At 45.4% G+C, this 17689-nt stretch overlaps 1 protein-coding gene across 2 annotated transcripts in view; it reads right to left on the minus strand.

The window, feature by feature from the left end:
• The window catches only part of HACL2 (2-hydroxyacyl-CoA lyase 2), a 46706-nt gene extending 30062 nt beyond the window's left edge, over window positions 1-16644 (minus strand). The window contains exons 1-10 of one of the 2 annotated variants that reach the window (XM_075327427.1): window positions 16578-16644; window positions 9284-9408; window positions 8375-8576; window positions 7811-7938; window positions 7440-7578; window positions 6184-6295; window positions 4512-4611; window positions 2791-2888; window positions 2366-2502; window positions 593-727 (exon numbers count right to left, since the gene is read on the minus strand). In XM_075327427.1, coding sequence (XP_075183542.1) covers window positions 593-727; window positions 2366-2502; window positions 2791-2888; window positions 4512-4611; window positions 6184-6295; window positions 7440-7578; window positions 7811-7938; window positions 8375-8576; window positions 9284-9400 — 1168 coding nt within the window. In that variant the 5' untranslated portion in view covers window positions 9401-9408; window positions 16578-16644. Of the gene's footprint in view, window positions 1-592; window positions 728-2365; window positions 2503-2790; window positions 2889-4511; window positions 4612-6183; window positions 6296-7439; window positions 7579-7810; window positions 7939-8374; window positions 8577-9283; window positions 9409-15333; window positions 15494-16577 lie in introns of those variants that run through there. The other variant, XM_075327428.1, reaches the window with a different exon arrangement.
• Between the last annotated feature and the right edge of the window lie 1045 nt (window positions 16645-17689).

Below are 17689 nucleotides of genomic sequence, written 5' to 3' on the forward strand. Positions count from 1 at the left end.
ACCTAAATTTAGGTCCATAATACAAATCATAATAAAAACTCTGGCCAAGTGTGGATCTTTGTGTCATGCAGGGTTGGCTCCCACCCACAATAGGGGGCTTCCTGCTTCTACAGCCCCTCTATACAATGCACAGAGGATGTACAGCATTACGGACAGTGAATAAAATTGTACATCCCCAGTAGTTGTAACCGCCCGCATCTCTCTCCCAGTGTCAGCTCCCAAGTTGAGAGGGAGGGGTGCACAGACTAATGCAAACACTGGGACAGGAATCTCCCTGCAGTTCTGAGTCCTCCTGTATGTGACTGACCCATCATGTTATCAATACATCTATGGAACCATCCAGCTTTGGAAATATCGTGCCCCAATTTTAATTTTTGTATGGTCTCCAATCTGGGGTTGTACCAAGTTTATAAGTTATCCCCTATCCATGGGATATGTGATGACTCACCAATCACTTAGACCCCCACCAATCTGAAGCCCGGGGGTCTGCAGAACTCTGCAAGCTTCATTCATTCGCTATAGGACTGTTGGCGCTATATGGTAAAGCCTTGTTATGATCAATGGGAGTCCTTTTCAGACTTGGACATTTTACCTTGTATAGCAACAGTCGGCTTCCAAAACATATCGGAGTTCTTCAGGAGCTGACAGCGATCTCTGTTTACCGCGATGATCTTACTACGTCTGTTCAACACGCGGCCATAGGAAAGTCGAAAATCACACACTGTGCCTGAATTGTGAAAAGAAAAAAAAAAAACAAGGAGGTCATTAGTGATTGGGAAAACTTCGAAGTTAGAAAAGTTCATTCATTTGATCAGCCTTGTCCTTGTGCGGAAATCTGACTGCAATGTCACAACTTTAGCTCCGTAGACCTTTCCCACCATTAATTCACACCTCTGGAACTTTAATTTTATGCACAAAAATAACGGTCTGGAGTTAAAAATTCGAATTCAAGCATTCTATTTGCATTGATATCAGATGCAGTCATTTGGAGTACAGCTGATGGCAGTGATGGGTCAGCTGAGCACCTGTGTCACTAACTCCGGGGAGATTGGCCTGATAAGCAGAACACTCAGTAGGACACAGGTACTGACCCTTTCACTGCCAACATTCATTATTGTAGTTCTTATCAGACCCACTTTTACAGGTGGTTATCCCCAGAGTTAATAAGACACAGGTGTGGAGCTGACCCTTTCACTGCCATCATCTGTACCCCAAATGAGCACGTTTTGATATTAATGCAATTGAAAACAGAACATAGTTTTTTGAAGTACAGATGGTAGTGATGGGTCAGCACTAGTGATGAGTGACCGTGCTCACCACTGCTCATTACTCATTCGAGCAACAGAGTTTTAAAAAGATCAAGTTTCCCATTGTCTTCTATGTTACTTGGTACTCAAGTCGGCCCAAGAACCTCAATGCTCGATTGAGTAACGAGCACGCTTGGTCATCACTAGTGCTGACCCATTAGTGTCATCCAATGAACTCAAATAAAGTATGTTCTGTTTTTAAATGCATGGATATCAGAACATGTTCATTTGGACTACAGATGATGGCAGTGATGGGTCAGCAGTAGTGATGAGCAAGTGTGCTCACCACTGCTCGTTACTCGATTGAGCAGAGTTTAAAAATGCTTAAGCTTCCCATTGACTTTGATTATACTCTGTACTCGAGTCGCGCCCGAGAACCCCAATGCTTGATCAAGTGACCGTGCTGACCCATCACTGCCATAATATCTTTCTCCTCCTTTGAGCGTTCTGTCTATCAGAACAATCTCCTGCAGCAGCTTAATATCAGAGTTAATGAGAAAGGTGCTTAGATGACCCATCACTACCATCATCTGTACTCCAAATGAGTTCACTCATCATTAATCAGCACTTGTCTCTCCTCCGAGTGTTCTGCCTATCAGGACAATCTCTTGCAGCAGCTTAATATCAGAGTTAATGAGACAGATGCTGGCTGAGCTGACCCATCACTGCCATCATCTGTACTCCAAATGAACTCACTCATCACTACCCCCCCACTTGTCTCTCCTCCGAGTGTTCTGCCTATCAGAAAAATCTCCTGCAGCAGCTTAATTTCAGAGTTAATGACAAAGGTGCTTAGATGACCGATCACTGCCATCATCTGTACTCCAAATAAGTATGTTTGGATATCAATGAAGCTGAAAACAGAAAAATAGAGAGATTGGAAAGACAGAAGTTTGGAAGCCATATACAGTATTTTTTTTTTAACGATTGAAGACAAATTCTCTAAAGGAAGTGATTTGCAAAGTTTCATAAATTTCCACTGTAAAAAAAAAAAGTGAAAGTTTAGTTATTCTTTAAAAGTAACTGTATGCCTAATGTAGCCGGGCGCAGCTCCTTACCAGCTAGGATTACTAAATCCGCCTCCTTAAGGGCGTCCCTTCGGTTCTGACGTATATGTATGGGGCTGTCTCTTCCCAGCATGCCTCTGGCCATTCCACCCAAGAAACACGGAATTCCCAAAGATTCCAAGGCCTTCCTGAAGAACAACAAAAAACATCAATTTTGGGTGTTATACTTTACTGTTCTGGTCCCTTTTTCTCCGTATTTATTTTATTTTTTTTTTCGAAGTAGTGTTTGGCTTTCATATGAAAATGTACCATTTTTCTGATTGCAAGCAAAATGTGAACAGAGCAGCCTGCTTTTTGGAATTGGCTTTTTTACTGCCAAGAGCAGGTTTTGGGTGTAGAAAAAAAAAAAAAAAAAAAATGCATGAAAAATGCAACATGTGAACAAAGCCTTACTTTAGGCTATTTAGCTGCAGTACCTGAGTTTGTCCACAGGTGTCGGGGGCAGCGTGCACTGACTGCCCAGGATGAAGACCGGTTTCTTAGCACGGCTCAACAACTCCACACACTTCTGGATCTGCAGGACAAATAGATGCAACATTGGTTTAAGTCGTATAGAAAATCCAAGCCTAAACTTCTGGAGGGCGAGAAATTTGGTATTTGTGCAAGACTTTGAGAGTAAGGCTCTGTGCGCACTGGAATACGGAATTTTCTCAAGAAAATTCCGCAGGCATTGAAAGATTACCGCACCCGCGGTAAAAAAACGCTACAAACCACACCCGAAAACCGCATGCGGTTTGCCACGGTTTTACCGCGGCATTGTTTGCGGTATTGCCGCGTGCGGGCTGGTACATGTGTTTTATTACATTCAATGCAGTAAAGCACATTGAAAAAAGAAAAAAAAAAAAAAAATCATTTCCTTCTGAGATAGATAGACAGATAAATAGATAGAAGAATAGATAGAGGGATAGATAGATAGATAGATAGATAGATAGATAGATAGATAGCTGCATTTCTCCCGAGCGGTAGTGAGTTCACATTACCGGCCGTGGGAAATGCCCTGTGGTTACCTCTGCAGGCTCGCTGCGAAGCTGCATTCAGCAGTGTGTCAGTGTCAGTCGCGGCTGGATGCAAGCATCGCAGGACGTGGATTACGCCGGAGCTGTGTGTTTGGGAGGGGTTAATAAAAGGGTGAACGAGGAGGCTTATTTGTGTTTTATTTAAAATAAAGGATTTTTCGGTGTGTGTTTTTTCACTTTACTTACGGGTTGATCATGTCAGCTGTCACATAGACGCTGCCATGATCAAGTCTGGACTTAGTGGCGGCGATCCGCCGCCATTAACTCCTTATTACTCTGTCTGCCACCGCATCACGGCAGCAGGAAGAGCCGGGGAAACTCTGGTACTGCCGCATAATGGATGCGACAGTCCCGGGGCAGCTGCGGCTGATAGTCTCAGCTGCGGGAGGGAGGCGGGGGACATTAACCCTGCCCCTCGCCCTCCCCAGCCTGAGAATACCGGGCCGCCGCTGTGTGCTTACCTCAGCTGGAAGGTAAAAATACGGCGGGGCACACGTGTTTTTTTTTTCTATATTTCCGTTTGATTTGTATGTGTATTCTTTATGTCTGTGTGTGAGTGATGTGTGTGTGAGTGATGTGTGTGTGTTTACTCTCTGCTCCGCTTCCTCTTCCTGTCATAATGACATCACTTCCCTGCGGGATTTCACGATTATATTGCAGTCAATGGAGTGAAATCCCGCAGGGATCTGTGGAAAAGAAGTGACATGCAATTGTTTTTGCTGCGGGAATCCCGCAGCAAAACATGCAGCTGTCAAATTCCGCATAGTGCGCACAGCATTTTTTTCCCCATAGGTTTTGCTGGTGAATCACTGCAGAGATGTTATGAACATTTTCTGCAGCGAAACATGCATCAAAACCGCAGGAAATCCGCGGGAAAAAACCGGTAAGTGCGCACCGGGCCTAAAGGGGCCAAAGCCTGTCTCTAATGTTCAGGAAAAAAAATACTAGGCAAATCAGAAACTCAGAATCACTGATGACTTTGCAAAGTCATAGACAAAGTTTTATAATAAAACTTAGAGAAATGGAGGAATCTTCTATATCCACCAATTACATAAATAACACTATAGACTGCTTTTCACAGACCCCCCCCCCACTTCCCCCACCATCAGGGAGCCAACTACCTGCTCAGTGGTGGCCTTAGGGATGAAGACAGGAAGAGGTGAGGTGTCCCTGGGCTCCCAGGCCCCAGCAAACAGGTTATTTAGGTGATTCTGCAGGTACCTAGGCAGTGGGAAAATAAAATAAGTAAATATTAATATTCCTCTCTACTAATGAAGAATGAAAAGAACGTTTCCTATTAAAGCCCACCCCTCCAAAAAAATAATAAATTAAAAAAAAAAAAAAAAATTTCACTTGTAATTCCCCCTCCTTCCAAGTGCTATAACATTTCTATTTTTTCATCCGCATAGCCATAACAAGTGTGTATTATTTTATCGCTTTATTTTGAGCTTAAGAGCACGATTGGAACTTTTGTATTTTTTTCTTATTTTTTATTCAGTTTTTATTGTATTTGTTAGTCCCCTTAGGAGACTTGAAGCTGCAATCATCTGATCGATTGTACTATACATAGCAGTGCATCAGCACTGCCATGTATTATAAAAATCACAGTGTCCATTGAACGACAGCTACAGGCTAGCTTTCACAGGAGCACCGTAGTGACAGGCACGGGAACCTTTAGCACTTGTAGTATACATAGTAGTGAATCAGCATTACCAGGTGTAGCAAAAAAAAAAAACCACAGTCTCCTATGAGTGCCAGCTGCAAGCTGGCTTTCACAGGAGTACTGCAATGACAGGGACAGGAAGCTTTCGCACAGGGGTGTTCCCCAGCTTTCATGGCAACCCATCAGCACCCCACAATCATGTCACAGGTGTGACAATGGGAGCTTAATATGATGCGACCCCCCCACCAGCGTGTGTTCAATGCTACTGTCAGAGGTTGACAGTGGCATTTAACAGGCTAACAAATGAGGGTGGAGCGACACTCAATGCATTGCTGTTAGCCATCATGTGCCAGAAAAAATGAGATATATATATATATTACACACACACACACACACACACACACAGGGATCCAAAGTAGGTGGACAGTGTGTAATAGGGTTATCAAACAGTGTAAAGTGACCCTGACTCAGTTGCCCTTAGCAACCAATCGGATTCCACTTTTCATTCTTCACAGACTCTTTGGAAAATGAAAGGTGGAATCTGATTGGTTGCTAAGGGCAACTGAGTCAGTTTCACTTTACACCATGTTTGATAACCCTATTACGCACACTGTCCACCTACTTTTGAACCACCCTGTATATTATTTTATCTGCGAAATCTGCTTCTTTCTCCACTTATGAGTAATTTCTTTTCTTCATTTTTCTTCCTGAACTTATTCACTCTGAAAAACTGCTCAAATCCATCTTGCTCAAAACACGATGGTCTGGCAGCTCACTGAGTGAATAGGTCACCGCTGCCTATTAAGGTCTATGGAAAGGGGAGAAGGAGAGAGAAGCAGAGAGACAGATGCACTGCTGCTTTCTAGTAAGGGTTTATCTCATCCTAGCACTAGATTTACAGCTGCTGCTTCTGGAAAGGTGCCACACAGAGACAGGAATCCCTCATATATCTAGGACATAGCGGCTGCTCTCCACCCACTAGCTAAGAGACAACTATGAAATGAGAATTAAAGCCTGCCGAGAGGAGAACTGTAGGATGCAAGTCACACTATGTGCATTTCTACATCACTCTATACCAGATAGAAGAGCACGGCTCTACCTAATTACCAGGCCAGCACAATGTCACTTACCAGTTGATTATTTTTCCCATGATCCCTTTCGGGGCTCCTTTTGGGGCCAGCTCTTTTTGGATGACATGATATGGATACAGAATATCTATAGGAAATTCTACAAAAACGGGGCCTGAAAATGCAGAAAGGGAAGAAGAAATGAGGCCAAGACTCTGATTTCAACACATCAATTAAAACTCACTGTACCATTATGGGGCACATTTATAGTGTCATTTTGCAGCTATATTTTTGCTGACACCTTAAGGTGTACACAGCATCTTATGTCGGAGTAAATTCCTACCCAGACGAGACAATCAACAAATCGCTAATAAGTTGACCGTAATGGTCACCACTGATATTGCTGAGGCGGCAAGCGGGAGTGGGGCCACTGGACCACAGGGGGGGAACCGGACTTAGTTAAGCCCCTCCCACTGAAAAGTAAGTTCCTGCCACGGGGCAGACACCAGGCACTACTACCAGTACAGAGACCGGAACTGTAGCAGCTGATCCCCTGGACAGGAGACAGACTTAGGTATGGACACTGGTGCAGGCACGTTATAGGCCGAACGGCTGAGGCAGACAGTAAGGCGAATACGAACAGGTATGGTGGGCATAGCAAGATAGACATGTATTGGAACGGACACAGCAATAACGGGACCTGACAACTAGCTGGCAAACTGGAAGCCTAACTAACTAAGCGTGTTGTGCAGGCACCTCCCCTAATGGGAGTGTGCCTTAAATACTTAATGCCTCACAGCCATAGGCCTTTTCCGGGAAAAGGCGCGCCAGCCCTTTACGAGGAGAGCCAGTGTGAGCATGCCCTAAGCGCACTCCCAGGTAGCTTCTATGATGTGCACAGGCCCCGGGGGTAAGAGAAAGCAGGTGCACATGTGGACGGTCGCAGAACAATGGTGGGATGGGGTGGGGTGGGGGGGGGAGCAACCAGACCCCGACGGTGAATAAGTCTGTGTCCCTGCAGGGACGTCGGCGCCACATTGACTTTCTTCTGCTCAGAGGTTGCCTTAATACAAGTTATAGAGGAACTTGACAGCAGGTGCTTTATTCCCAGTGTAGCGCCTCTACAGGCGGAATAAAGTATTACACAAATTCCCACTGAAATCTATGGGCTGTCTATGTACTGCAGTAAAAGGCAAGGTCCTCCAGTCATGGTGTAACTAGAGTGGGTAGAGGGGACGCAGTCGCACATGGGCCCTATGGTCTAGACCGACATTGGGGCCCACAATCTTCAAGTTACAGTTGCATGCAGCCTTACTCACCAGGAGTTCCCGACTGGGCCTCGGCCAAAGCTTTCTTCAACACTGGGACAATGTCACGTATCGTCCTGACAGATGCACAAAATTTACAGATGGGCTTGAAAAGGGACAACTGGTCTATATCTTGGAGCGCTCCTCTCCCCTATTTTACAGAGAAAGAAAAAAATATATATTAGTAATACAGAAAACATTAAAAAATGTCCTCTTTTCTTGGTGGAGAGCAAAGTGTGTTCATCCTGGACCTCCTGTTTCACATGGCTGTGAGCACGTTACTGGAGGTCGCGGTGCAGAATACAAACATTCTCTTTTTTGGCTTCTTTACACCCTTGTGTCATGCATTTTCTTGTCCTCACTTGCTGTAGCTTAGGATTTACCTGCAGCAGTGTCGCAGCGGCTCCTCCAATCAGCAGCAGCGGGGACTCCGCCATCTGGGCATTTTTAATGGCCGTCACAGTGTTGGTTAAACCTGGACCGGCTGTCACTGCTGCCACTCCGACCGTACCTGCACCGAAATAACCATAACACGTGGATAAGTAAATTTTCTAATTCGGGGGGGGGGGGGGGGCACAACTATTATTAGGTCTGACGGCCACCTTGTACCATGGCAATGACCTTACTAAGACGTGCATTAATCTAGACACAAAGAATAACGGTACTTCCAAAACTGCAATGTGAACGGGTGCATAGCTAAACATGGCATAAAATGACAAAAAAAGGAGACAGTCTGCACTCTGAAATGCTAAAGCATGAAAACCATGAATGTGAGAATATAGATATACATTACTGCTAAAGGAAATCTAAGAATAAATTGAGATGTTTAGAATACAAAAATGGCCATTTTTATATCTGCCCAGTAGCCACGTCAAGGCATATCTCATCTTTCATGCTTTAACATTTCAGAGTGCAACTGTCATCACCAAACATGGCGACTTTCCTACCTGACAGTCTGGCTACTGCATCGGCAGCAAACACCGCCGTGGCCTCGTGCCTCGTGTCAACCACCCGTATTCCCAACTTTTCACTTGCAACCAAGATGGGAGAAATATGGCCACCAACTAGGGTGAATAAAAACTTTACACCGTGGGACTGAAGCACTTGAGCCACCAACTCTCCTCCATGACAGGGACTTTGACTTTCCACCTACGAATAAAATAATTTTAGATGTATTAAGGGTCAGTAAGGTGGGCTTCACATCAGCGGTATTCTGCCGCAATGCCGGATCCAGCACAAATGCGTTTCACTTCAATGCAAATCCTATGGACTCGTGGCAAGTTACGGTCACATGCGGTTGTGTATGACGCATGCAACCGCATGTGACCAGACATTGCCGTGAGTCCATAGGCAATGCATTGAAGTGAAACGCATTTGTACCAGATCCGGCATTGCGGCAGAATACCGCTGATGTGAAGCCCACCCAAGTCAGAAGTTATTGTGCAATATTAAATAAAAACTGAATAAACCTGAAGAGGAACCCAAGATCAAAGCTTTTGGTGGAGCCATCTTCAACCTTTTTTATTTACGAAACATTTAGGCATCAGGGGTATCATATCGTTTCGCCAGTATAAAGTGGCATCAGGGGTATCAATCATTTATCCATAAGGTCACTCAATGAAGTAAAGCAAACACATTCAGCTGTGGGATCGTTAGAGCAGGAATCACACTGGTCTATAGTAAAACGTTGATTAGATATTAGATACCTGGCGGATGATCTTGTTTGCCTGGTTAGGCTATAAATGTGGTTTCAAGATAAATAAAATATGTTGTGTAATATGGAGGTGTTACCAAAGCAGGAAAATCTTCCATTTGTGGATTTATATTGTGTAACGCAAAGTTTTCATACGATTTACCTTATGAAAGAGCTGATAGATGACGCCCAGACGGTGCCCCAACCACAGAAGCACAATGGACACCAATGCTCCAAGGGCTGCGCCCACAAGGTACGTGCACTCACAGCCGTGATCCATTGATGTGGCTGAAAGAAAACAAAGAAAAAAAAAAAAAAAAAAACATTATGATTTTTTTTATTTTGCTTTCAAAATGCACAGCTTAGGTTGAAGTTGATGGACTTAAAGGCTGCTTTACACGCTGCGACATCGCTAAAGCGATCTCGTTGGGGTCACTGAATTTGTAACGCACATCCGACCGCGTTAGCGATGTCGTTGCGTGTGACACCTATTAGCGATTTTTAATCGTTGCAAAAACGTTCAAAACCGCTAATCGGTGACATGCCCCCCTAAGCTCAATTATCGTTGCTGCTGCAGTATCGATGTTGTTCCTCGTTCCTGTGGCAGCACACATCGCTCCGTGTGACACCGCAGGAATGAGGAACCTCTCCTTACCTGCGTCCCGCCAGCAATGAGGAAGGAAGGAGGTGGGCGGGATGTTCCGGCCGCTCATCTCCGCCCCTCCGCTTTGATTGGGCGGCCGCTTAGTGACGTCGCTGTGACGCTGAACGAACCGCCGCCTTAGAAAAGAGACGGTTCGCCGGTCACAGCGACGTCGCAGACCAGGTAGGTAGTGTGACGCTGCCATAGCAATAATGTTCGCTACGGCAGCGATCACCACATATCAGCCGTACGACGGGGGCGGGTGCTATCACGCTCGACATAGCTAGCGATGTCGCAGTGTGTAAAGCGGCCTTTAGTCTACCTTCAACCTTATCAACTATGAAATGTTCTAAAAAAAAAAGAAAAAAAAAAAAACAAACCACAAAACACAATCTTCAAAATTTGCTTCCATTTTACTGCGGCAGAATATTTGTAAGGGTAAGTGCACCCGCTCTCTTTTTCAGGTGGACTGATTGCCAAAAAGTAACAGTGTGCACAGCAATGTAAAAAAGACATTGAGAGATATATATATACACACACACACACAAACTAGCTGTAGTACCCGGCGTTGCCCAGGATAGTAATGTGGGTGTCACACGAGGCGATCTATCGTGCGATGAATCGTCGGGGGTCACGGTTTTTGTGACGCACATCCGGCATCATTTGCGACATCGTCCCGTGTGACACCTACGAGCGACGCAAAACATTTGCAAATCGATTATCTGTCACACGTCGCTCATTTTTAACAAAATCATTTATTTTTCTCTTTCAGCCGGTTATTCATTGTATCTGGGGCAGCACACATCGCTCTGTGTGACACCCCGGGAACGATGAACACAGCTTACCTGCGTCCCGCGGCTATGAGGAAGGAAGGAGGCGGTCGGGATGTTTATGTCCCACTGATCTCCGACCCTCCGCTTCTATTGGGCGGCCGCTGTGTGACGTCGCTGTGACGCCGAACGTCCCTCCCCCTTCAGGAAGAGGATGTTCGCCGCCCACAGCGAGGTCGCTCAGCAGGTAAGTACGTGTGACGGGGGTTAATGACTTTGCGCGACACGGGCAGTGATTTGCCCGTGACGCACAAACGACGGAGGCGGGTACGATCGCTCGTGCAATCGCACGATAGATTGGACCGTGTGACGCCCGCATAACTGCCTCTCTATCTCCCAATCTGTTTCTTTCCCCATCTGTCTGTTTCCAGGTCTGTCTTTCCCCGTCTGTCTCCCCGTATCTTTTCCTGTCTCTTTCCCTGTCTGTCTTTGTCCATCTCTTTGTCTCTCTCTTTCCCCGTCAGTCTGTCTGTCTGTCTCCCCACCGACATCATATTACCTCACACAGAAGCTTCTTAGACTAACAATTTCGTTTGTTCCTATAGCAACCAATCACAGCTCCTATTAATGACTTGTAGTTCCAGGCTCCATTCACTTTAATGGAGGCAGGTTTTTTGGAGAATAACTAAAGCGCGGGGTTAAATTTTCCTGTCAAAACATAGTCTATGACATTCCCTGGGTCACATGAGGCGTCTGTGTAAAATGTCGTGATTGTAAATGCGATGGTGCGGTTTCCTTTAGCGGACACACACACACACACACACACACACACACACACACACACACACACACACACACACACACACAACCTTTAGATATTAGAGATGAGGCTGTCAGTTTCGGGTCAGGATACACGTGATCAGCCTGTGCATCGAGGTCCATACTCTGACCGCGACACATGGATATTTGAATCCAGCCATAAAGATAGCAGCCGGAAGGGTACATGAATTTTACACACGTTTTCAAAATGTGGAAAGGGGAGAAAGTAATTAGAGTTTCAGGGAGGGTAGAAAAACAAAAAAAAACAAAAACAGGCTTTAGATAAGGCAGAAAGCAGTATAAAAATTGCTGAAAATGATAAGCAATACAGCAGCGACCTGGGTACACACATCCAGCCTGCATTATAGGAAGATACACTCCCACAAGAGACAATATGAAACATGGATCAGGCTGCAAACTACATTTGTCAGGGTCTTAAAATGAATGAAAGGAAAAAATATTGCAGACAGAAAAGGTAGTAATTAAGATAACACAAGTGAAAAGATTTCCATAGGCCATAAGCTGTCCATACTTGTTACAGCTGTCATTTTAAGGGTCTTGTCACACGTAGCGAAGCACCAACAATCCCACCAGTGATCCAACCTGGCAGGGATCGTTGGTGCGTCGCAACATGGTCGCTGGTGAGCCGTCAATCAGGCAGAGCTCACCAGCGACCAGCCACCAGCGACTCGTGTAACGATGCTGCGCTTGGTAACCAGGGTAAATATCGGGTGACTAAGCAAAGCGCTTTGCTTGGTTACCCGATATTTACCCTGGTTACCAGCGTACACTGCTTACAGGCTGCCAGCGCTGGTTCCCTGTATACGTAGCTAGGGTACACATCGGGTTACTAAGCAAAGCGCTTTGCCCGATATTTACCCTGCCTACGTGTGCAGGGAGCCAGCGCTGGCAGCTTGTAAGCGGCGTACGCTGGTAACCAGGGTGAATATCGGGTAACCAAGCAAAGCGCTTTGCTTAGTTTCCCTATTTATCAGCTGCTTACACAGAGTCGGTGCTTGTTGGTCTCCCGCCGTCAAACACGCCGATGTGTGCTGCACAGTGGGAGACCAACAAGCAAAAAAAGGTCCTGATCGTTTTGTAACGATCAGCGACCTCGCAGCAGGTGCCCACTCGCTGCTACGTGTCACACACAGCGAGATCGCTGGCGATGTCGCTGATACGTCACAAAACCTGTGACGTTTCAGCGATATCGCTATGTGCGACGGGGGCTTTACAGCCATCTCCTAATTTTCACATACCCAAACACTTGACTGTTACTTATCCGACCACCACATCAGGAAAGAGAAGACCACCATAGTAGTAATGAGCGAGCATTACCATACTTGGGTCTCGTAACAAGCAGTCGGACGCTTGGATGGGCACAATGCGTCTTCCGAGTATAATGGAAGTCAATGGGGAACTCGAGCATCTTTCCAGAAGATTTTCCATTATACTCAGTACACAAGTTCAGTCCATCCGAGCATCTGACTGCTCGTCACTTCACTAGTACCGAACACCAGAGCATGGTAGTGCCCAGTCGTCACTAATACCGAACACCAGAGCATGGTAGTGCCCGCTCATCACTAGTACCGAGCACCAGGGCATGGTAGTGTCCGCTCATCACTAGTACCAAGCACCAGGGCATGGTAGTGCCCGCTCATCACTAGTACCGAACACCAGAGCATGGTAGTGCCCGCTCGTCACTAGTATGAGGCATCAGAGCATGGTAGTGCCCAGTCGTCACTAGTACCGAACACCAGAGCATGGTAGTGCACGCTCATCACTAGTACCGAACACCAGGGCATGGTAGTGTCCGCTCATCACTAGTACCAAGCACCAGGGCATGGTAGTGCCCGCTCATCACTAGTACCGAACACCAGAGCATGGTAGTGCCCGCTCGTCACTAGTATGAGGCATCAGAGCATGGTAGTGCCCAGTCGTCACTAGTACCGAACACAAGAGCATGGTAGTGCCCGCTCATCACTAGTACCGAACACCAGAGCATGGTAGTGTCCGCTCATCACTAGTACCGAGCACCAGAGCATGGTAGTGTCCGCTCATCACAAGTACTGAGCACCCAAGCATGGCAGTGCCCGACCATCACTAGTACTGAGCACCCAAGCATGGCAGTGCCCGACAATCACTAGTACTGAGCACCAGAGCATGGTAGTGCCCGCTCATCACTAGTACCAAACACCAGAGCATAGTAGTGCCCGCTCATCACTAGTACCAAATACCAGAGCATGGTAGTGCCCGCTCATCACTAGTAACAAACACCAGAGCATGGTAGTGTCCGCTCATCACTAGTACCGAGCACCAGAGCATGGTAGTGTCCGCTCATCACAAGTACTGAGCACCCAAGCATGGCAGTGCCCGACCATCACTAGTACTGAGCACCCAAGCTTGGCAGTGCCCGACCATCACTAGTACTGAGCACCAGAGCATGGTAGTGCCCGCTCATCACTAGTACCAAACACCAGAGCATGGTAGTGCCCGCTCATCACTAGTAACAAACACCAGAGCATGGTAGTGCCCGCTCATCACTAGTAACAAACACCAGAGCATAGTAGTGCCCGCTCATCACTAGTACCAAACACCAGAGCATGGTAGTGCCCGCTCATCACTAGTAACAAACACCAGAGCATGGTAGTGCCCGCTCATCACTAGTAACAAACACCAGAGCATAGTAGTGCCCGCTCATCACTAGTAACAAACACCAGAGCATAGTAGTGCCCGCTAAGTCACTAGTACCAACCAGAGCATGGTAGTGCCTGCTGGTCACTAGTACCGAGCACCAGCGTATGGTAGTACCTGCTCATCACAAGTACTGAACACCCAAGCATGGCAGTGCCCGACCATCACTAGTACTGAGCACCAGAGCATAGTAGTGCCCACTCGGCACTAGTATGAGGCACCAGAGCATGGTAGTGCCCACTCGGCACTAGTATGAGGCACCAGAGCATAGTAGTGCCCGCTGATCACTAGTACCAACCACCAGCGTATGGTAGTACCCGCTCATCAGAAGTACTGAGCACCCAAGCATGGTAGTGCCCGACCATCACTAGTACTGAGCACCAGAGCATGGTAGTGCCCGACCATCACTAGTACTGAGCACCAGAGCATGGTAGTGCCCACTCATCACTAGTATGAGGCACTAGAGCATGGTAGTGCCCGCTCGTCACTAGTACCAAATACCAGAGCATGGTAGTGCCCGCTCATCACTAGTACCAACCACCAGAGCATGGTAGTGCCTGCCGGTCACTAGTATGAGGCACCAGAGCAAGGTAGTGCCCACTCGTCACTAGTATGAGGCACCAGAGCATGGTAGTGCCCGCTTATCACTAGTACTGAGCACCCAAGCATGGTAGTGCTCTGTCATAACTATTACAGAGTATACAAACATGGTAGTGCCCGCTCATCACTAGTACTGAGCACCCAAGCATGGTAGTGCCCGCTTATCACTAGTACTGAGCACCCAAGCATGGTAGTGCCCGCTTATCACTAGTACTGAGCACCCAAGCATGGTAGTGCCCGCTTATCACTAGTACTGAGCACCCAAGCATGGTAGTGCTCTGTCATAACTATTACAGAGTACACAAACATGGTAGTGCCCGCTCATCACTAGTACTAAGCACCAGAGCATGATAGTGCCCGCTCATCACTAAACCATGCCCCTCAGACGTTCCATCAATCCTGCCAAAATCAGCAGCGTCACCTGACATTTATATTTACGGGGACCATTATATTTTATATTACATTACTATTCACTATCGAGGTTTGCTGGTAATGCAGGGGCTAAATGTGTGAAACCGGACTACGGATTTATTCTGATGCTATAACTGATGAGGTTAAAATCGCATCAATAAGAAACATGTGGCAGAATCCTTAATATACAACGAGACAATATGGCCTCATAATACCCCATACATACATATACTCAGGCCAGGTTCAGACGACCACATTTCCTAGACCTGAACTCACGTCATAAACCAGGTTGTAAGGTCAGATCTGTCCAGTCTTGGCCGACTGCGTGTGGACCGTAAAACACGTCTGTCTGAACCAGGCTTTAGCTTGAAGCCTTGGCGGAGGTGCTCGGATTCATTATTGGTACATATATATGACCGGAATATCCTCGAGCTCGTACATGCAGGGCTGTGGAGTCGGAGTCGGAGTCGTGGAGTCGGAGCTCATTTTGGTGGAGTCGGAGTCGGAGTCGGAGTCGGTATAAAATGCACCGACTCCGACTCCTAAAATATATAATAAATTGGGGACAGGAGTGCAATGCAGAATGTGCTGAATATTTTACTAAATAATAACATTTAGTATAATGCTTATATTTAAGTGAAAAATTTATTGTAGTACAATGTGAACATCAGACATTTAATAATTTTTATGATACAATAATCAAGATATTTGGATAGAACATAAAATATATTTATTGGAATACAACTTTAGAACACAAAAAACTGTAATAAATTGTAAATATGTAATACACTATGTAATATACAGTAGATTACATATATATCTTGTGTGTGTATATACACTGTGTATATATATATATATATATATATATATATATATATATATATATATATATATATATGTGTATATACACACACAAGATATATATGTAATCTACTGTATATTACATAGTGTATTACATATTTACAATTTATTACAGTTTTTTGTGTTCTAAAGTTGTATTCCAATAAATATATTTTATGTTCTATCCAAATATCTTGATTATTGTATCATAAAAATTATTAAATGTCTGATGTTCACATACACATATTCATGTACTACAATAAATTTTTCACCTAACTATAAGCAATATATGTAGGAGTCGGAGTCGGAGCCGGAGCTGGAGTCGGAGTCGGTGCAAGAGAATTTGAGGAGTCGGAGTCGAAGGTTTGGCTTACCGACTCCACAGCCCTGCGTACATGGCGACCTAATTATGCAAAAGGAGTCGGTAGTACACGAAAAACATTACAATAGACAATTCTAGTTCTCTTCGGACTGCAAAATGAAAAGTTTTTTGTTATTTTGCCCTCCAAAAAAACTTTTGGGAGATCAGATACGAAATACTCCTGCAATATTCATCCTATAGACGATCGCAGTCCCCGGCTTAGTCGTAGCTGGGTATATATGATCTATAGAGGACATAGGGGTATATGGGGTCATCCCACCATTGTCTGGGGCTCCGCACCATGCAGCCTGCCCATTACCTGAGTCCGCCTGCTGCCTGGCAATGAAGGGGACTGGAGTCTCAGGCTTGTGCTTCCTCCCTCTCCCCTGGTCTTTACCCAGAGATCCTCTCTGGCTGCTGCTCACGTGATTCACAGATGTCACATAACTCAGTGCTGAGCCGCAGTAATAATAGGGTTAAACACTGGGACTGGGACAGGGGTTATGCGGGGAGGAGACCTATTATAATACTCTATTAACTCTTTGCATTCCAAGGCGCACAGATCCCAGGGGTTATTAGAGGTTACCGGCCCTAAAGCTGCGTTTTGATGCTGCAGAATTATCTAAAGTATTTTTCATTGCTTTATCGTGTTGTTTTAGCTGCGTTTTTTTTGCCTCTTTTTTGTATATCACGCTTTAAAGGGTTAAAAATATCCCGTGATCACATGCGTTTTATTATGATTCTGCAATAAAAACACATATGCGTTTTTTTAATTTGCAGATCTTCCTCTTCTCATTCAAGTCTGCGGGGAAAATCCGCAAATAAAACGTAAATTTACCGCAAGGGGAATTGACATTTTGCAAATTTCAAAATGGTTTCTGTAGGGTTAAAAAAAAAAAAGTGCACGGAATCTAAGGCTATGTGCACACACTGCAGAAAGTTTCTGCACTAAATCTACACCTTGTGGCAAAAACACGCAGCAAAATAACACATGCAGTTTTGGTGGTTTTTTGTGCTTTTTTATGCATTTTTGCAGCATTTTTTTTTCATGCAACAAAGAAAAGGCTGTCAATAAAGCTACATTTATGAAAGAGAAAAAAAAATCTTTCTTGATGTCAATTAATTTTCCATTGTCCTGTTTCTGATGACATCACATCCTGTTTTAGCCATGCTTTTTTGTGTTAAAATGTTGCAAAACCGCAGCAAAAACTCACTGTGTGAACACACCTGCAGATTTTGGCTGGCTATGTGCGCACGCTGCGTTTTTTTGTGACCACAAAGATGCAGCATTTTTGGCCCCAAAAAAGGCCACGGCTAAAACGCAAAAAAGCCGCATGCGGTTTTTGCTGCATTTTGCTGTGTTTTTTGCTGCGTTTTACTGCATTCAATTCAATGGGTGAAAAACGCAGGGAAAAACGCAAGAAAAATTGA

This window comes from Anomaloglossus baeobatrachus, chromosome 11 (assembly GCF_048569485.1).
Source record: "Anomaloglossus baeobatrachus isolate aAnoBae1 chromosome 11, aAnoBae1.hap1, whole genome shotgun sequence".
Classification (NCBI taxonomy): Eukaryota; Metazoa; Chordata; class Amphibia; order Anura; family Aromobatidae; genus Anomaloglossus; species Anomaloglossus baeobatrachus.